General features: G+C 41.0%; 1 protein-coding gene across 1 annotated transcript; it reads right to left on the bottom strand.

Moving 5' to 3' along the window:
* Positions 1–343: 343 nt before the first annotated feature.
* LOC117531533 (ADP-ribosylation factor 1-like) lies at positions 344–21,161 on the bottom strand. Its single transcript, XM_034194652.1, has 5 exons — positions 21,006–21,161; positions 15,025–15,182; positions 13,481–13,591; positions 4,210–4,334; positions 344–2,175 (listed from the first exon to the last, which is right to left on the bottom strand). Exons 1-5 carry the CDS (start codon positions 21,146–21,148, stop codon positions 2,014–2,016), a joined length of 699 nt encoding a protein of 232 aa, XP_034050543.1. The 5' UTR covers positions 21,149–21,161; the 3' UTR covers positions 344–2,013.
* Positions 21,162–21,543: the final 382 nt, after the last annotated feature.

The raw sequence follows: 21,543 nt of genomic DNA, 5'->3' as shown, positions 1-21,543 counted from the left end.
TCTGGTCGCATGATATTTAACAGGTTTAATTTTTAGCATATATGTTTTTTTAATGTGGAACAGCTGAAGCAGACTGGAAACTGTCAAGTATTCTGTTAAAGACAACCACAGCTCCCTTGAGGCTTTGATTGTATGCCAAGATTCATGTCAGAAGCTAACAATTTTGCTGTCAACCACAGCAGTAACACCACCCTATAATAATAATGCAAAAGCCAAGAATTTTTTTTTTTTCTTTCCAAGAACTCCAGTGAGAAAATGCAAAATGCAAGGGAGAATTTTATCTTTCCAAGAACTCCAGTGGGGAAAACTCTTACACAGTTGCAACTAAAACCTCTGCACAAACTTGGATCAAATCATGTTTATTAATGTGTTGAGGAAATCCCCACAGAAACAGTTTACAGGGGAACTTACAGATTTACAATTATTTCTTGACAACTGCCAGCTTGACCTCCCCCATGCAGCCCATGGTTCAACACCGAGGATGGCTGCTGGACGTCATGAGTGGTTAACTGCACACCCATTCCCCCTTAACACGTATATTATCAGTCCTTCCAGCTCGGAGATGAAGTACTGCTGCCAGTACTCAATTTATTGGTCTTGAGTAATTCAGTCATTAAACATACAGTGCTATAATGTGTAGTAGCCTACCAACACCTAAGCATCTCACACAAGCCTCCGTTCTTCAAATGCCTGGAGCAGTCACAGTTAAAGAGCCTTTAGATCTGGTGCCTTTTCCTTCATAATGAGCATGATATTCAATTGCGGGATGTTACCCAGTTTTGTTTCCAATGTCAAACTGCTGCCCACCTCAGTTCAAATCATATGCTGTTTTGAGGTACACGAGAATATTCTGTCAAACAAGATTTGTCATACTGCATTTGGTTCAGTGATAATACAAATGCTAAAACTAGTTACAGAAAAAGAAATCCTCCAAAAGTGTTAAGATACGTGTGGAATTTGTCACCTTTAGGCCATGATTATGAAACATGCCTGAAAGTGTACTGTTGACCTACATTGGAAGAACACGGTCAGAACAATTAATTATACAGAACGTTGTGACAAAAGACAATGCTTATAAGTACCAGATGAGGAAATGCTGAATTGGCGCGAAGTAAAACACTGCTGAGATGTGAACTTTTTCCACCCCTACTGGTCGATCTGTTGGCTTGCCTTGTGCTTCATGGTCTTACTGGCATTTAGAAATGTTAGTGTTCACTGGAGAACAAGTGCTAAGGAGAATGTTCGATTCCAATACAAAAATAATAAAATAGCATGACTTTCAAGTGACACCAGAATGCTCAGGGATGGGCGCTTTCTTTCCCTCCCCCACCCAATATTTGATTTGCTTTTACCTGATACAGGTTAAGATGCAATTTACTGATTCTCTTAAAGGCGGGCTGAGGTTTCAAAAATCAAAGTCGGTAAAACGAACATTTATAGCATTAGGTCTACACCAGGCCAACATTTCTCCTTATATAACGATAGGGGAGCACCCTTACACTTTCTTTGCCTTATAACCATGCTTCCTCTGGAGGAGGAAGGGTGAGGAGAAGAAGAGAGGCCGTGCAAGGCTGGGTGGAGAGGAAGGCCGGGGGGAGAAGCCGGGTTTTTGGTGGATGGCGGAGTTTTGAAACCAGACTGCTGATTCCACAGAAGGTGTGTAAAAGGCACGCCAGGGTTACTCCAATCCCAGCCAACATACACAGAGACGCCTTCACACCCACGCCCACTCTCACGGAACACTCGAGGGTCGCACACACTCACACACACACACACGAGCAGCACAGGCTACAGCCCCTCCACCACAACAACGACAAAGGGAGAAAGCAGGGAGGGAAGGAGAGAGGTTTCTATAAAGAAGAAGAAGAAAAAAAAAAAGGCAGGGGTTGGAAAATCAAGTTAAATGGGAGTGAAGGGTCTGGATCTGGTGCTGCCGCTGTGTTGAAACAGAAAAAGAAAACAATAAAAATAAAACAAAAGAGAAAAGAAAAAAGAAAAAGCTCATGGAATGGATCATTTCTGGTTCTTCAGCTGGTTGGACAGCCAGTCCAGGCCTTCATATAAGCCATCACCACTGGTGGCACAGGTGGCCTGGATGTACCAGTTGCGCTGGCGGAGGGAATGCAAACCCAGCTTGTCTGTGATCTCTGCGGCATTCATAGCATTGGGGAGATCCTGGGAAAAGAAGGTGGGGTCTGTTAGGATGCACGTTAAATTAATAAAAATGAAGCAACTCTTAAAAGCTACACACACACAACATTTATGCTGTCAAATTTTTTGCCCCCGGTCTGATATTTACCCATATCAGACCGCTTTCCATGACAGTTGGGCTGGGTCTGGTAGAAAAGTATTGGACCTTTTATTTTTTGCAAAAACCATATGGATTTGAATCACGTGTGATTGCATCAGCCAAGCTTGAACCTTCGTGCGCATGCGTGAGTTTTTTCACGCCTGTCGGTTGCGTCATTCGCCTGTGAGCAGGCTTTGTGTGAGCAGTGGTCCACCCCTCTCGTCGGATTTTTATTGCAAATAAAATGTCTGAACGATTTGGAGCTTTGCTGCATCAAGTTTTTCCAGAAACTGTGAGAGACCTCCAGGTGGACACCATTCGGAAAATTCAGATGGCTTTCAGCGACGATTTTATGGGGATTACACTGATTAAGGCGTGCTCCAGCCGGTTTAAAGACCGCCCACAGCGTCTGAGAGCGCGGCGCACTCCGAGCGCCGATCGACAGGCTGAAACCCCCCTGAAACAACCAGATTTCCAACGTGAAGCTTTGTTGATCCGGGACGTCGTCTGACTTCCACAAAAAAGGCAGATGGCGTGGACATCAGCACTTTTTCGGCACATTCCACTGTTACAGGAGTTTTTTTCATGGGAAGAGGAGCGGAAGAATGTGCCACCGTGCCGCTCATGGCGCGGCACAAAACCACCTCCGTGTTGGTCTCACAGGACGGCTTTCAGGTGGCTTTCGGTGGCTTTTCAGTCGTGTGACTATCCAAGAAATTGTGAATGACCTGGACATGCCAGAACATGTCCTGTGAGGCTTCATTACGGCGTTGCTTTGCGCCATGCGGAAACGTCCCGACGCACGGAATTCCTCCGCACGTCTGTCTCAATGTGCCGAAAAAGTGCTGATGTCCACGTCTTCCGCAATTTCTGTGTTAGACGAAGTCCCGGATCAACAGTGTCCAGTTTGGAAATGAACGGCACATTCCACTGTTACAGGAGTTTTTGTCATGGAAAGAGGAGCGGAGGAATTCCGCGTGTCAGGGCGGAGCCGCATGGCGCAAAGCACCGCCGTGATGAAGCCTCACAGGACATGTTCTGGCATGCGCACAAAGGTTCAAGGTTGGCTGATGCAATCACACGTGATTCAAATCCATATGGTTTTTGCAAAAAATAAAAAGGTCTGATACTTTTCTAACAGACCTAGTACAATTAGAAAAACCAAGTCTGACATGAACATTCACTGTTTAGCAATTGTGAATCTCGTGCCATCTCACGGTCCGTGACTCACACGAGAGGTCGGTTTCATTCAGGACACAATGTAAACAAACCTTGTGAAGTATTGACAAGAAGACAACATCGGGGCATGGCAGAAGTTCATCACAGGTGCTACACCTCAACTTGGGAGAACATGTCATCATAAATGCCCGTGAACTTGTTTAATCAACGCCATCCATGTTTCTGTGTAGGCTCTCAGTTGTCCAGGTGGTTTTCATAGTAGAGAAGCTTGAATCTTCAACTGGACTGGGTTACTTGACGCGAGGACGTTTCGCTTCAAATCACAGAAGCTTCCTCAGCTAAAATTCTTGCTCTGGAAGTCTGACAGAAGTCAGACTCTTGTAGAGAAGAATAAAACAGAAGCCAACAAAAGCTGGAGTTTTAAACCTAACCAGACCCCTCCTACTGAGAGGCAGACTGCTATAGACTAGTGACTAAACAATAGCTCTAATTAGCAACTATTGTGCTCTAGTTAGCACACCTAATGACAGGACAGCTGTCCTAATGATGGGATGGATGCCTTTCTGATGGCTCCCTTGATGACATGAATGACTCATTACCATGAACAAAAGACTGAAACTCCTTTAACCTGAGTACCCCATTGTAAACAGGGGATGGGGTACTCAGGTCAAAGGAGTTTCACTCTTGAGTTAATAATCCTTTAATATTCTTAGATTCCAACAAAGAAAAAAACTCCTCACCTGTTTGTTGGCAAAAACAAGCAGCACGGCCTCTCTGAGTTCATCTTCAGAAAGCATTCTGGACAACTCCTCTCTCGCCTCATTTACCCTCTCTCTGTCATTGCTGTCCACCACAAAGATGAGCCCTGCACACACACATGCATGAACAACTTGTGCTGTACCAAGCAAAACTTATATATTTTTTATGCATAGTACAACAACAAAAGGAAAAAGTCAAAAAAATATATTCTTTTCAGGCATCATCCTACCCCAAATTGCAGAGAGTCTGAAACTGTGCACACAGAGACCTCTCTGCCTGGTGCAATCACACAGGCAGGCAGTCTGGTGAAGTGTGCAACTACCTTAAAACAATCATCCATTTTTTTTTCCTTTTTAAACTGGCTTATTCCAGTTAAGGATCATGGGGAGGGGAGCTGGAGCCTATCCCAGTGGTCAGTGGACAAGAGATGAGGTACATCCTGGAAAGCTGGAAGCATTTGATACAGTGGATCATCATATTCTACTTGATAGGCTGGAAAATCATTTTGGGATTACTGGGAGTGCCCTTGCATGGCTGACGTCATACTTGACCAGTCGTTCTCACTGTGTTTTGTACAGTAACACTACCTCTAACCTTAGTGACATGAAATTTGGGGTTCCACAGGGGTCTGTCTTAGGCCCCCTGCTTTTCTCCCTTTATATAGCACCCCTTGGGCACATATTGCAGCGTTTTGGGATTACCTTTCACTGCTATGCAGATGATACTCAGTTATACATGCCAATAACTGCTGGTAATCTTGTTCACATAAAATCCTTAGAAGATTGCCTTGCAGCAGTGAGAAGTTGGATGTCTAGAAACTTCCTACTTTTAAACTCTGATAAGACTGAAATGATGGTTCTTGGTCCAGTGAGACATCGGCATCAATTTGACCAGTTAACGCTCAGCCTTGGCTCGTGTGTCATACATCACACTGACAAAGTGAGGAACCTTGGGGTAATTTTTGATCCTTCGTTGTCCTTTGGCCTCCACATTTGAAATATTACTAGGACTGCTTTCTTCCACCTGCGAAATATAGCGAAGATTCGTCCCATCCTGTCTATGGCTGATGCCGAGACCCTGATCCATGCATTTATTTCTTCTAGATTGGACTACTGCAATGTTCTATTTTCTGGTTTACCGCAGTCTAGCATTAGGGGTCTCCAACTGGTTCAAAATGCTGCAGCCAGACTTTTGACACGAAGCAGAAAGTTCGACCACATTACACCCATTTTGGCATCCCTTCACTGGCTTCCTGTCCCAGTGAGATCAGATTTTAAGGTTCTGCTACTACCCTATAAAATTATTCATGGACTGGCATCCTCCCTACCTAGCTCACCTAATTAAACCTTACGTACCGGCCCGGGCTTTACGTTCTCAGGGTACAGGACTACTTTGTGTCCCTAAGGTGAATAAGTATGCGGGTCAGAGCTTTCTCTTATCGTGCCCCTGTTCTGTGGAATTATCTCCCTGCATCAATAAAACAGTCAGATTCTGCGGAGACTTTCAAGTCCAGACTTAAGACGCACTTATTTTCCCTTTCATATGGCTAGCATACTGGTACAGTTTTATTTTACGCTTTTTACTCTTTTAATTCATTTTATTAGTAATTGGAGCGGGCCGCGGCCTCAACTTTACCTAAATTTTGGGTCTTTTAGTGAAGTTTAGGGCTAGTGGCCGGCGATCACCTTAGTATTTCTCTATTTTTCTTGTTGTTTAATGCTGACAAATTATACAGTATTTCTTGTCTTTCTGATGGCTGATTCAGTTTTTTCTAGGGATGGGTATTGATAAGATTTTATCAATATCGATGCCATTATCGATTCTGCTTATAGATCCGATTCCTTATCGATTCCCTTATCGATACCTCGTGAATTTTGTACTAAAAGTAGGCTTTACAGGTTTTCTATGTATTTCCTTGAGTCTTAAAGTAAATAAATATGAAATTAGTCACTGTATCCTTGATCTCTGGACATAAATAAAAATAAACAAAACTGTGTTTCGCTTTGAAGTTATTAATTCAGACTGGATTCTATCGTTCCATCTTGACTTGTCAGAGAGTCGCGCAACGTTTGGAGCTGTGTGAACAGAACGGAGGACGATTCTCGTTTGTTTCTCACAACGAGACAGGAGTCCCAGTTAGTAACTTTAATGCGCACAAAAGTGAATTACAACTCATATTCAGGGATGAAAGTGGTGAAAAACAAAAAAAGCTGAAACCCAAAATTACCCCCAAACACCACCTGCACGAAAATGTTTCAATTCTAGAAGGTCTGAAATGCAATCTGGGACTATTCCAGACGATAAACTGGAGTGAGTGCAGCATCCATTTAGGTGAGAAAAAAAAAAATACAACTTTCCTTATTCAGATTCATTCCTCCAGTAGTATTCTGCTCTTACTAGGATGCAGCAGTTTTCTAGTTTGGCAGATAGTTCTGGAGGAAATCACTGAAGAAATGAACAAACTGAAAATATGGTTTAACCGAAACAAACTGTCAAACTTAAATAAGACAGGGATGAAATGGAGGTGTGAGAGTCACTAGGTGTTCACAGGAAACTTTTATTTCTGTATGTATTTATTTATGTTCATTGTTAGTTGCTATTATATATTTTCTGTTGTGTTTCTATTCAGGTTCTTTTTGTCTCTCTCTCTAAAACTGTATGTAATAATCAGATTATTAATATATAAGCAAAAATAAATTTAAGGAATATTACAATTTGAAAACAAATGCACCCGAACGTGATGACGGCTGCAATTGCTAAATGCTAACTTTTAACATTGAAAATGCCATAGACATGCTAACGCGTTAGCATTGCTCCTGTTTTTAAAGTAGACCTGCATTGAAATAAATGTGGTCAGATTTCAGAAAGAAATAGCTGATATGTATTTATAAGACCCTTGTGAATGCAGTAAAGTAAATCTGTAAGCCCAAATTTGTAATTCAGCGGAAAAATCTTCGTTTAAAAATGACAAATTTGCAGCTAAAATTTAGCCCTCTGTGAAAGTTTGTACAGCCGTATCATTTCCATGACGTCAGGGACAAGACGACACGCTCCCGCCTTCAGTCCGATCCCGCCTTGAAATTGATTTTATCTGTTAGTAATGTTACTTATACAAGTCCTGGTTTCAACATCCAAAAGTAAGCTGCAATGAATGTGAGATACAGATCTGTGTGCTCAGATCAGCAACGACATCGACAGCGGGCGCTGTTCTTCCTCTCCCGCTCTCTGCCTCCGCTACGCTCGCTGTTTTAATGTGAAGCGGCCGGTACACCTGTTGCTGCAAGGACAGACTTCTTGCGGCAAAATCCATAGCACCGCATGTCTCGGCAATCGGAGCCCCAGAGCTCCATGGACGCTGAGAGAGGTTTATATATTTTTAATGACTGGGATTCTTTGCGGGTCTCGCCTCCATATCACGCGATGGTCCCGGAGGCGAAAGACAGATTTTCATTGCGACACCACTCAATCAAACGGGCATATGAAAAAGTCCCCCAAAATAATTCTCAAGCACAAATCAAAGAAATGTGTACTCACCAAATGTGCCGCAAGACAATATGAAGTTTTAAAACAGTAGATCCTTCCGTATAAGACAAGAAAAAGGTGCAGATGCAAACTGACGTAAATCCACAAATTACAATTGGCGCAATGCATGCTGGGAGAGGGTCTTGTCCGTGACATCTCGGCAGCGTCCATGATGAGAGGGACAATTTGCGGAGGGCTAAATGTTAGCTGTAAATTTGTCATTTTCAAATGAAGATTTCTCCGTTGAATGACAGATCTGGGCTTGCAGATTTACTTTACTACATTCAGAAGGATCTCGTGTAAATGTAAATCATTTTTTGTTCAAAAAATCTGCATTTTTTTCAATGCAGGTCTCCTTTAAGTTATAAAATACATCTATCAACTGTTTCAGAAGACCATAACAGGTTGGTTTAACATAGAAAAGGTAAATAATACTCACAGACGTATGCTCTTTAGGGTTTTAGCGGGGGGAAAATTAAGCGAAAGAAAGAAATAAACGAAGCAATCGACCGAAGCATTGCTTCAATCTGCGAACCACTGCTTCGATTGGTTCAAGGTTCAAAGCAAAGCCGCGCTGCAGAAAAGCTGATTAAGGACCCGCTGCAGGGTCTGTAATCAATGTAGCGAAATTATCATTTTCCTGACAAACACCGCCAAAACAACTGCCACTCTGAAGGACCGATAACAGAATCATTAAGCACAAAGCTTATTGATGTCGGTGGATCGAATCATTTCTTAACGATACCCGAAAGGAACCGGTTCTCGATACCCATCCCTAGTTTTTTCTCTCTGTTTAAAGTGCAGCTCCATCCAGAGATGGGAGCTGTGTTCGTGTTGGCGATCCTCCTATCCTGTGCGCCAATTGCATTTCTTGTATATTCATCCGTGAATTGTTCTGTAATTTGTTTTGTAGCATGGCCCAAGCAGAGGGTCACCCCTTTGAGTCTGGTCTGCTTGAGGTTTCTTCAGAGGGAGTTTTTCCTTACCACTGTTGCTCTGGGAGTTGGTAAGGTTAGACCTTACCTGTGTGAAGCGCTTTGAGTCAACTCTGTTGTGATTTGGCGCTATATAAATGAAAATAAACTAAAAATTGAAATTGAAAAAAAAGCTGACACATATACACAGAAAACACTCACTCACCCCTACAGTCAATTTAGAGTCACCAAATCTGCATGTCTTTAAAAGGGAACCCATGCAAACACAGGGAGAACATGCACTCCACACAGAAAGGATGAGGTCAAAACAAACGTGGACCGTCTCACTGTGAGGCAGCAGTACAAACCACTGAGCCACCATGTTGCCCTGCCTTAAAACAGATTTACCATAACAGAGAAAATGAGGGATGTCTGGTGGTACAGTGTTAACATGTCTGAGCAACTGAGTTTTTACATTTTTATGTCGCATTTAAAAAACAAAAAACCAACTTCTTTGTATTAAAATTCTAAAATTATGTAATTTAAACCCAGGCATAAATTCAATGAAAATATGTGAACCACAACAAAGAAGCCATTTGACTCCTGGCTCCATAAGTCTGTGGAACTCTACTGGAAGGCTGAAAACACCATCCTACCAAAAGATATGCCCTCACTTGGTGTTTTGATAAGTGTAGTGGAGTGCTGTTGGTCCAAAATCTCACACAGCTGATCAGACATGACAAAATGAGTGACTCAACTTAGTCTGTTTTAAAAGCTAAATGAAAGAATAAGCCCTCAGCATAGGGGAGGTGATGGTCTAGTGATTAAGCGTTGGGCTCAAGACCAGAGGATCCTTGGTTCAAATCCCAGCCTGACCGGAAAAATCACTAAGGGTCCTTGGGCAAGATCCTTAATCCCCCAGTTGCTCCCAGTGTGTAGCGAGTGCCTTGTATGGCAGCACCCTGACATCGGGGTGAATGTGAGGCATTATTGTAAAGCGCTTTGAGCGTTTGATGCAGATGGAAAAGCGCTATATAAATGCAGTTCATTTATTTACCATTTTAGATTTAAAACTAACCGTATTAGAGGCAGCTCTAATAGAACAGGATAAACTGATGAATTTGACAGTGTTTTTATAAAACGATGTAAAGGAAATGCACTTTGTTTACAAAAAAAAGAGAACATTTTAAAAGCTGAAAAAATGCCCACACACTGAACTGATTTACATTTATTAATAAATACTAAGTATTAGGCACATCTATTTCAAATATTTGAAGAGTACTGTACATTAATTGAAGGGGCTCAGACAGAAATTACTGAGAATATTAAAACCCAAAGTATTCATTCAGCCTTTTATCCTTTAAGCCTGCCTCTATAACTTTCAATCTTTGCACAATGTTGTTAAACAAATTCCATGCATGTTCTTTCATGATTTATGACATTACAACTGTTATAGTGCTCAAACGTTTTACCTACTTCTAGCTATGACTGTGCAATTTATTTGGAAGTGCAGAGCTTGCAAGCGCAGTGAAAAATGACCCTTTGAGTAAAAATGTGACACCCCCCAAACAGAAACTGCTTGGGGTTCAGAGGGCATGAGGTTTCCAAATAATTTCCAACAAAATGTGTTTGCAATGTTGAAGCCAGTTTCAGAAAATGCATAATTAACTCTTAAGCTCTTAATTTTCAAACAATGCAGCACTCACCCTACAACTTTCAGAGTACAACTTGTTCCTGTGCAACAGGCGCCGCCTTTACGTAAGTGCATTCATGTTAACACGTTATGCAACATCAGTCATATCTGAAGGCATTTCACTTTACAGGTTGCAGCAAGAGAAATGGTCACAATCATCACACATGTAACTCCAGCCATCTGTTCATTTTCTAGACCTGCTTACTTCAACTAAGGGTCACAAGGGGCTGAAGTCTATCCCAGCAGTTATAAGGTCTGACTGCATATGCTGCTGGTGTCCTGTCCACTGGGCCACATATAGACAGACATTTACACCCGCACGCACACCTACGGGCAATTTTAAAGTTTTCAATTCAGCAAACCTGCATGTCTTTGGACGTGGGAGGAAGCCAGAGCACCTGGAGAGAACTGATGCAAACACAGGGGAAACATGACAACACCACAGAAAGACTACCGGTGCGAATCGAACCCAGACATAAATCACAAAGCACCTTTCACTTATGGTTTCATTTAAAATCAGCTAATTCCTGACAGTGTATCGACATTAACAGCAACTCTGTCATTTTTACAAAGTGAAAATATGATATCACACATATCTTTTAAGGTAAATGCTAATTCTGAAGGTTTGAGCTTTCACAGACACACATGCCAAAAGGCATTATGGGAAATTCAAATGATCTCGAACTCATCAGCCCCTGCCTCCCTGTGAAAATGCACAGAACACTGCCATCTACTGGATGGGAGTGTGAATATCAACTGTAACTTGGGTGTGATATTCGCCCTACTGAGGTTTCAAATGTTGCAAAATTTCAGAGAGTTCGCAGTGAGACGGTCTGATAAAGCTGCAATTTAACCACAGCACATGAACAACAGCATTAAAATCGCAACATAAAATTTTTTGTATATTGTGCCTAAAACTCTTGTGAAGATATGATCTGGGTTTATAGACGTTATTGTGTTTGTTTTATGTAAATATGCAAGAAGCTCAGGTTGTTTCTCCATTATTTACAGTGGGGAAATCGCTGTGAGCCACGATCAGTTCCTGTTCATGTTGTTCTGGAGGAAACTTTTCTCTTTAACATCCTGCTTATTGTTCTTTACAGCCCTGTTTATTGCAGAGTAATATATAAAAATGCCTGAAATTTGGTTTATATTTATAAAGTTCCATGCAGGTTAAAGGTAGCAGGCACGGAATATTTGGAACAGTTGTTTTATCAAGGTTTCAGGGTATCATGCAGCAGTAAAAATGTTATGAAAATACATAAAAAAAATTAAATTTTGGTTGTACAATGTTCATTTGCAATTGTCATGTGGTTTCTCAGTGCTATTTTGACTGCAGCAACTCTCTGATGTGCAAGGGATTATGGTATCTCAATAGGGTGAATTGTGATAGTTTAAAATAATATACTGTTGTGAAAATAAAACAAAAAAATGCCAATTTTTCACAAAAGTTGCTGTTTAACAAAATTCTCATATCAACAAAACACATTTCTTTTGAATGATTGATATACCCAAGTCATGAAGTGGAATGTAACACATCATTCACTAATATTTTCCTAAAAAAAGACACCCCCTCTAAAGTTACTGTAACTTGTGTGTTGGTTTTTACAATGCATGTGATCGGTGATTCCACTTATTAGAGACCGACCGATATATCGGCCGGCCGATATTATCGGCCGATATAAGCCCTTTTCAAAGTACTCACTATCGTCTGAAATTTTGCCGATAGAACACTGATCATTTCTCATAAACAGAACAGTTACTGAAATAATGTTTGTGTCGGCAATGTAAAATGTTCTTGCACCGTTTGTCCAGTAGATGGAGCTCTGACTCCATTCAACTGAGAGCTGCTTACACCCCTGCTTAAATGTGTTCATCACTGGCCCCCGTAGTTCGCCGTCACACTGCACTGATCAGCTGACAAAAGCATACAAGTAAGTTTGGATGGATGTTTGTAATAACTGCGATTACATTCACCCCACATTTCTCCCGTTTGAGTTCAACTCAGTTTGATTAACTCAGTTTATGTAGTAATGTGTCAAATGTGCTTCATTGCGTTGGTCACACTTTTTATTAAGCCCACGTTGTGTAGACCTTATTTCTAGCATGAAAAACTTTTGTTTACTGTGAAGAGGTTGAAACATTCAGATTCACTGGTCGTCACTTGTTACATCAGGGTCCATGTTTTCTTGTTAAAATGTTCTACCAGCACTAAAACCAACCTCTGCTTGTACTAAGGTTGTTTCAAAGTTTTTTTGTTCTTGAAAGTTGCAGAATAGAAAAATAAAGGAGTGTTGTGAAAATAATGTTTCCTTAGTGTTTGTGTTTCTTTCCTCTCACAATTACTTGTCTGCAACTGAAAGTTTTTCTGCCTGTAATACAACCTAGATCTAAGTTGCAGCAACAAGAGGTACAAGATCAGATGTATTCTCTGTTATAAAGTTAATCAATATGATGACAAAGCTTCAGCTTTTAGCTCATACCTTTTTTGTTAAGGGTCCAAAAACGAACATTTTATTCATTAAAAAAAAAAAAAAAAAATCGGCTGATTTATCAGCTATCGGCAAGTCAGCCGATTTATCGATTATCTGCATTTTTTTCATCCAAATATCGGCATCGGCCTCAAAAAATCCATATCTGTCGGGCTCTATATTGAGACATTCTGAGCATAAAATTGCGTTTGAGATTCACACATATGTTGGGTTAGTCACACTGCCATCCAGTAGATGGCAATGTTCTATGCATTTTGACAGGGGGAAGAGGTGAGTGGAGATGATTTGAATTTCCCATAAAGCCTTTTGGCATGTGTGCCTGTTAAAACTCAAACCTTCAGAATTAGGGCATTGCTTTAAAAGATAAGTGCAATATCATATTTTCACTTCATAAAAATTACAGACTAAATAATAACTGAAGAGGGCAGAAAACTGGAGGTGGCCTACCTTTCTGAAAATTTAAGGCCTGGTGACAATGTCTTCCTAAAGTGCCTTTCACATATTTTGTTGTCTTGATTTTACCAAAATAGCATATAATTCACAGGTTCACCAACATTAAGGTCATATTTTACACACCAGTGAGTGAACCTGCTTACTCTCACTTGCACCAGTCAATACACCATTTTCTTACCTTGAGTGTTCTGAAAGTAGTGGCGCCACAGCGGCCTAATTTTGTCCTGACCACCCACATCCCACACTGTGAAACTGATGTTCTTGTATTCTACAGTTTCAACATTAAAACCTGGAGAAAAACAACAAATAAAAAAATTAGGGAGCCAGCAAATATAAAATACTGGACAGTTCAAGTCAAATGTTGAAATAGCCCGACGTTACCAAGGCTAACATTACACATTTAACAACCAAGAAATGTCATCCATACAGGACACAGATCTGAATTCTAAGTAACGCAAACAAGCTGAATCAACTTCATTCATATCAGAATTAGGCAAACTCAAGACCACAATAGTGCATAACTTGAAAGCTTGCCATCAGTGGAATAATGTCAAATGTGAGAGCAACTTTATTTTTTAACACATCTGGATATAAACTGCAACTGACAGAGTTGGGGGTACCGACCCAAGACACAGAACCAAAGTAGGACTCCACCAACCTGAGCTAGACCTGTCGTGATCATTACTATAGGGCTTTAATTGTACAGTACATGACCTTGCTCACTTCTGCTGAGTTCCATATTGCCCTTTGAGTTTACACACATCTGTTTACATAACAATGTCACTAACATTTTAGCGACATGATGCCAGAATATGGGAACAAACAGCAGGGCTTTTACTACCACTGCAAGGATCAGAAACAGCATCTAAGTCAAATTTTTTTTTTTGGGGGGTGGGGGGGGTGGGGGTGGGGGGGGTTTACAAAGACACATTTAGCTGTCATTTCTGGTCGGACTCCTTGCTGTGTCACCATTTCACTGTGGATGGGGCTCAAGCAGCTCCACTGCACACACACAGAGACACAAAAAGGTGAACCTAGTGAATATGCATGTTATGCAAGGCAAACAGCTGTTTTACATGCTGACTGCAAAACTCCAGGCAGGAATTTTTTGAAGAACAAGCCCAAACAGAGGTGGTTTCTGCTGTGGGAACATTTTGGGTTTCGGATGAATGACGATCCAGCATACAGGCACCTCAATGTTGAGGAGCGCAGGAGCTGGACAAGGCCAAGGCAACGGCAAGGTCATGACAGATAAATGCTTCCTTGTTTATTTAAGTGCAATGTAAAAAAACAAATAAAATACCCAGAGTTCATGCCATTTATTTTGAGCAGTGCAGTTTTATTTTGTTTAATTAATTTGGACATAATATTTATTTCCAGATTGTAATTCCACATCTGATTATTAGGAAGTGGCATTTCATTGCTCCTCAAGAGGGTATACCTGCATTATCTATGACATTATAAAAAAAAAAAAAAAAATCTAACATTTATCGCAAGTATTTCTCTAACAGTATATTATCAAACAAAAGCCATTAGTTAGTCCCAGGTATTTCTTGGCAGAAGTTTCCATGCTTAAACAAAGGATAAATAACATCACTCTCCAGTTACATCGTCTATGGCACGCGCAAATGAATTCACCTTGGGGGGGGGGGGGGCAACATATATAGGAAAATTTTAGAAAATGTCTTAATGAGTGAAATGGATAAATAAATACTTCCATACCGATGGTGGGAATAGTGGTGACAATCTCGCCAAGTTTCAGTTTATATAATATGGTCGTTTTCCCAGCAGCATCAAGTCCAACCATGAGGATCCTCATTTCTTTTTTGCCAAACAGGCCCTTGAATAAACTTGCAAATACATTCCCCATGGTGACGAAGCTGTCAAATGTAAACAAAGAAAACAAGGTTAGGAGAGAAAATTTTGTAGTGCTTCACTGCATCATCAATCATTCCCTTAAATTTCTTTGAACCATTCCATTCATAAACCGGAACACCGCACTCAGAGCACAAGCCTCTACCAACACTAGTTTCCAATTCCACAAAATTTTACCTTGAAACAATTTTCAAGGTCAAAGTCATGTTAGAAGTGGCTTTTCATAAATGTGATCAATTGTCAGGAGTATTCGGTGTTTCGCAGCTGTGAATCTCACGCCGTCTCGCGGACCATGACTCGCACAAGAGATTAGTTTCAGCAGAGTTCCAGTTCTGGGCACAATGTAAACAAACGTCATGAAGTATGGAAAACAAGACAGTATTGGGGCATGGCAGAAGTTCATCACAGGTGGTACACCTCAACTTGGGTGAACGTGTCATCATCATAATCGCCAGTGAATTCGCTGGATCATCCACATCCTCATTAGTCATTATTTACATGCGCTGTGAGACGCCGGAACTCTGCTGGCACCTCGGTGCATTCTGGGAAGCGCAGGGGGTGACCAAGGGCATTATGGGAAACATTAAAGTACCAAACGCATTTAGTTCATGCACTTGAATCAAAGTTTTTTTGTGGTGTTGTTGGGTTTTTCAGTCAACTTTTTCAGTTTCTGAATTCTTTTTCAGATAATTTTCAAAGAACATTGGTTATTTCTGTTATGTACAATTTGTCATTGCTTTTTGGCACTTGGTTTCTGACTGATAACTGGAAACTGGAACCTCCATCCAATTTTGCTGGTGTAGGTAAACCCATAACAGAAAATGGGAGTGACTGAAGCACGTTTGATTGAGATATAATGCAAAATGTACACCAAATGGGCTTTTCAATACTAAATTCTAATGTCCACAAAATAAACAATCCAGATCAGACTGTCAGGTAATAGGAAGTGCCAGTCTGTGCATCACTTTCAAATATGAGTGTGATTGGGGCATGTTTGATTAAGATATAATGTAAACAAATATATATATACATTAAATTGGGTTTTCAATGTTAAATTTAAATTGCCACAAAATGTCAGTCGACAAAGGATACCACTGTACATAATGCTCTCAAATAGAAATTTGATCTTTTTTGACAGTTATGAATTTTTGAAAATTCATTCAATGATCTTTCCAGTTTTCTCAGATTTTTTCCTGACTTTGACCATGAAAATTAAATCAGTTCTGGCCTATCAGGATATGAATCTTCAGTAAAAATTTTGTAACAATGTATGGAAAATTGTGGGTTCCAGGCTGTTCACAAACAAACGGGATGAAAACATAACCTCCTCCAACATTAGTGGCGGAGGTACAAAGGATCTTCTTCTGCATAACTATAATTTTGTTGCTGTCTATTAAAATGAAGGTTTCATAATCCATCTTATGTAACCAATAGGGAGGAAAAAAAATGCCTTGTCTGGCATCACTTTAAGATTTTGACCCACGTGGATTAAGCTACAGCTTCAAGACATGACACACCTTCTATAGCGATGTCATAGATACTTTTCCAACCCTCAAACAGCATGCAGAGATGGAAATTCAAACTTGGTCAGTGTCTAAATTTCACTGACCATATGCCATACTCAATAACCCATACATGGGCATATAGGGTAGATAGACTCAGGACTAGGGATGGGTATTGATAAGATTTTATTGATACCATTATCGATTCCGCTTATCGATCCAATTCCTTATCGATACCGCTTGCAAATTTTTTGTGTACTAAAAGTAGGCTTTACAGGTTTTCTATGTCTGCAGGTCAAAGAGCTTTTTCTTATCGTGCACCCGCTCTGTGGAATGGTCTTCCTGCGACCGTGAGGCAGTCGGAGTCCGTGGACATTTTTAAGTCAAGACTTAAAGCCTATTTTTCTCTTTCTTATGAATAGTTTTTATTTTTATCTGTTTTGTTCTTTTACTTCTGTTTTTAATTATGTATTTGAATTTTTATTTATTTATTTAAATTTTTTATGTTGAACTGTTCTATGTGAGGTGCCTTGAGATGGCTTTTGTTGTGACTTGGCGCTTTATAAGCTGATTACATTGAATTGAAATTGAACAACATTTTATTGAGTCTTAAAGTAAATAAATACGAAATTGGTTTCTGGATCCTTAAACTCTGGACATAAACTCTACACGGTGGATCCTTGATATCTGGACATAAATAGAAATAAAATCTGTAGTTTTTATCAAAAGCATTTTCTGTCAGACATTATTGGCATGAATGTCTTTCATACATCTGAGATGAGCTCTTGCAGCTGGCTGCGCTGCACATCAGGATGTAATGTATAAAGAATGCAGGACGTCTCATTTTGGGAGGAAAAAGTTTTAGTCGATTGTAGTTGCTTGTCTATATTACAATTCATTTTGAAGTTATTAATTTTGACCAGACTGTCTCGGCAGACAGCCGCGCAGCGTTTGGAGCTGTGCCAACAGAACGGAGGACGATTCTCGTTTCTTGACTGCAACAAGACGAGTCCCAGTTAGTGACTTTAATCCGCACAAAAGTGACTCACGATATTTTAATGGCTGTGAGAGTGGTTAAGAAGAGGACTTGCTGTTTCTGAAGAGCAGCGATTCAAAGAACCAACAAGCTAGTGGATCGAAGCATTGCTTCAATGGTTCACACTTTAAAGTGATGTCGCGCTGTAGATAAAGTTTATTACAGACCCACTGCAGGGTCTGTAATCAATGTAGAGAAATGATCATTTTCCCAACAAACACCCTCAAAAACAGCGGCCGCTCTGAAGGACCGATAAGAGAATCGTTACGCAAAAAGGCTATTGATATCGGTATATCGAATCATTTCTTAACGACACTCGAAAAGAACCGGATCTCGATACCCAACCCTACTCAGGACCCTTGGGAATTATACGACTGGGGTTTTTGGCCATGGCCCACGGGTACCCAGATTTCTTAGGTAGCGGTTCACTGTGTGGGTTTGGGCTCCTGATGGGGTGTGATATGGTTGTCTTACTGTCAGGACTGATTTTAACCTGCACATGGGGCAGCCGGGTGACGGTCCCTGTGGTGGCGTCTTGCGTCCTGATAGCATGAAGTACAAGTAATAACACTGCGCATGTCCTCTCCCACTGAGCAAGAGGTGCTCCGTGGTGCTTGTCACGGCTGCCAAGCACCTTGTGTCACCAACCTTGTAGCGTGGGGACCTTGTCACATCAGTTGATGCAACTTGTCACAATCAATCACATTATCACACATCATATTCACCACTATGCACATAAATTTACAGCTCTCCCTCACAAACACAGGCCCTTGGGGAGGCAATGGTCTAGTGGTCAAGTGTTTGGCTTGAGACCAGAGGATCATCAGTTTAAACCCCAGCCAGACCAGACAATCAATCAGGGCCCTTGAGCAAGGTCCAAATTTCCCAGGTTGCTCCCGGTGTGGTGTGAGCACCTTGCATGGCAGCACCCTGACATCAGTGTATGTGTGTGAAGGGGTAATCATTGTAAAGCGCTTTGAGCTTCGGATCCAGGTGAAAATGTGCTATATAAATGTAGTCCATTTGCATTCATTTAATGCACTTTAATCAATGTAGATTTTAACTTGTAAAAATCTGCATATTTCTGTAATTATGATTATCATCATGATCAGCTCTCCCATTAAGCATAGTTTGTTTTTGTTTTGCCCTCATATTTGTTAACATCATTGTTGTTGCTACTCTAGATACAGTCTGTTGTCTAGTGGTACTTTTGTCACTGCTGCAATATAAAAATGATATATTCTTAATGGTGTGAACAAGCTGTGATCATACAAGGGTGATTTATATATATATACACACACACATATATATACAGACAGGGTAGGGGCTTGGTCAACATCAGCATTATGGAGCTGAACAAACAAGGTAGTAAAAAAAAAAAAAAAAAGTAAAGGTGCGTTTACACATAACGACGACAAGTCACGAATGCCACGAAGTATACATTCTTGGCCGCTGATCACGAATGTGATTATTTGAGGCAGAGGCGTCAGGTGTCCTCAGGAACTGCTGCAACCTGTTACCACGCGTTACGATTAATGGCACGTGTTGCTGGAGAATTATCAGGAACCATTACACACGGTCAAGAACAAGTTTTTGCATTGTTGCGTGCTGTTATGCTCCGTTATGCGCGTAACAGTGCATTGTTAAGTTCTGTCACGTTGTGAATGAGGTGAATTATCTCCACACACACACACCATATTCATCCATCAGCTGCTGAACAATTCAGATCGGTCCAGTTTGCTCCACAGAAGAACTTTGTGACTGCATGTTTAGTTGGGCTCTGTGCCGTGGAGTGGCGCAGAGAGGAGGAGGAGACAGACAGCCAGATGTGTGACTCCATGTGGTTCTCGTCTCACTTGTTTTCCCAAACATCAGGCACATGCAGCAGGTGGAACACCTGAAGGAGCGCGCTGAAGAGCATTGGAACAAAACTTTTAGCCGACTTGGCCCCACTGTACTCCTTCAGCATTACTGCAGCAATGAAACTGAATGCGGTGCAGCAGGCTTTAATAGTGCACACGTCAAAGAAGAACGCTGTCACGCTCTATTATGGATCACCACTCATCAAGACAGATCAACATGCTCAGTTACGACCTCCACGACATGAGGCAAAATAAGGGTGGTGCATGACATTCGTGGAAGATTTTTTGACAGCCAAAAACATGCTCCACGAAAATCACGCCCTATTAAGAAACCTATTCAGATGTGTTGGTTACACTTTTTAAAAACTTTGTTTACCAAAAGGAGTCAGTGAGAAGACAAACGTTTTTCATAGTTAATAAAGCTTGTACATGCACTTCCTCCTCGTGTTCTGCAAAATCTCTCAGAGCAAACTGAAAATATTTATCAGCAATAAAATTAGCTGTGGCAACACAGAAAAAACACTTCAACTAGATTTCAACGCAAACTGAATCAAATTTACTCGTTCTCTAGCATTTTCAGAATATCAACATGTTTATAGCGTTCCTAATATCACAAATAACAGCTGGGTGAAACTAGGATATTACTTGGATAATTTTTGAACGAAGCTTACCAGAGTGCATGTCGTTAACAGAACGCTGTCGATGTCATATTAACGTGTGACGTCACGTACACGTAACGAAACTAAACAGTCACTACTACTAACACTGAAACATTACTGTTTAACGCCAACTGAGAAACGCAACATGTAACAAGTTAGGCCAGAAAGAAACAAACAAACAAACCCAGATCAGATAAGGGCCTGTTCCAGCTGGTTAAGTCAGCCCTCATACGAGCCGCATGTCCGTGGGTGATTAGCCAGCTAGCTAACGCCTCAACTTTAAAGAAACAAATATCAGCAATCCAAGCATGTGACTAGCGAATAACATCTTAATAAAACCACCGAAAGATACGGCTGTAACTGATCCTTTCTGAGTGTGAAGAGTAGTAGCACATTACCGCTCCGTTTACTCAGGGCGGATGCTTCAGCTATTTAGCCACATCATGCTAGTTAGCTTGCTGCTTAGCGGGCAACAAAATAATCCAACGAGTGGGAAAAACTCAACCTTTATTTTCACGGAGTGAAACATTTGTGAGATAACGAATGTGACTAGATTTGAGACCTGACTGTTAAATGTATGTCTATTAAACGTCGACCACAATCAACCAAAGCTCTGCTTCAATGATAGTTAGTTAGCTACACGTCCCATTAGCCGAGCGCCGCGTCAGAGCACAGAGACTATGACGAAATGTTGCACAACGAACACACCTCCGCGCCTTATGTTAGGACACTTCACGACAAAAAGAAAATACTGTGTGCCGTGAGTTACCTTTTAAAAAAAAATAAACGACAGCTTCTCGATCTTTCCTTTCTGTCGCTGTCACTCCAAAATGGCGTCTTGCGCAACCAGGGAGATACCGGCGTACTGACACTTCCCACTATCAACTCCGATCCAATCAAATCATCGGTCATCACCCAAGTAGCCTCTTTTGTTACACGGTCCAATCACAGCTCGTTACATCCCTGTGAGCAAAATCCGGCAAAATCTCGAGAACACGAACAGCGCGACAGTTTTCTTAAAGGGGTCACCGCCCGCAGACTGTCACCATCAGGGGGCGCTGCGGAAACGTTTCCCCTTCAAAAGCTTCAAGAAAATATGATAGTTCAGTCTTTTCTCAACCAACAAACATGCTTAGATCCAGCTCCTTTTTTCCATGAGCAAAATTAAAAAGAGAAGCTGGGCAATCCACACTATCATATTTGCAGTCGGTCATCCGAGCACCTTGCGCTACTTCTGTAATGGAAGTTCCTTTTTTATTTGTTTTTGGTCATTCAAATTTTTATTGTGTTTCAAATGTGAACAATAA

Source organism: Thalassophryne amazonica, chromosome 18, assembly GCF_902500255.1.
Source record: "Thalassophryne amazonica chromosome 18, fThaAma1.1, whole genome shotgun sequence".
Classification (NCBI taxonomy): Eukaryota; Metazoa; Chordata; class Actinopteri; order Batrachoidiformes; family Batrachoididae; genus Thalassophryne; species Thalassophryne amazonica.
The sequence above is the reverse complement of the archived record's forward strand: the minus strand, read 5'-3'. Positions and strand labels throughout refer to the sequence as shown.

What these genes read in the sequence shown, in the direction of transcription:
- LOC117531533 (XM_034194652.1), bottom strand. Translation starts at nt 21,148, where the DNA reads ATGACCGATGATTTGATTGGATCGGAGTTGATAGTGGGAAGTGTCAGT. An exon ending in CACCACTATTCCCACCATCG is followed by an intron (nt 13,592 to 15,024) that starts GTATGGAAGTAT and finishes GTTTTTCTCCAG; the next exon opens with GTTTTAATGTTGAAACTGTA. An exon ending in TTGTTTTTGCCAACAAACAG is followed by an intron (nt 2,176 to 4,209) that starts GTGAGGAGTTTT and finishes TTCTTTTCCCAG; the next exon opens with GATCTCCCCAATGCTATGAA.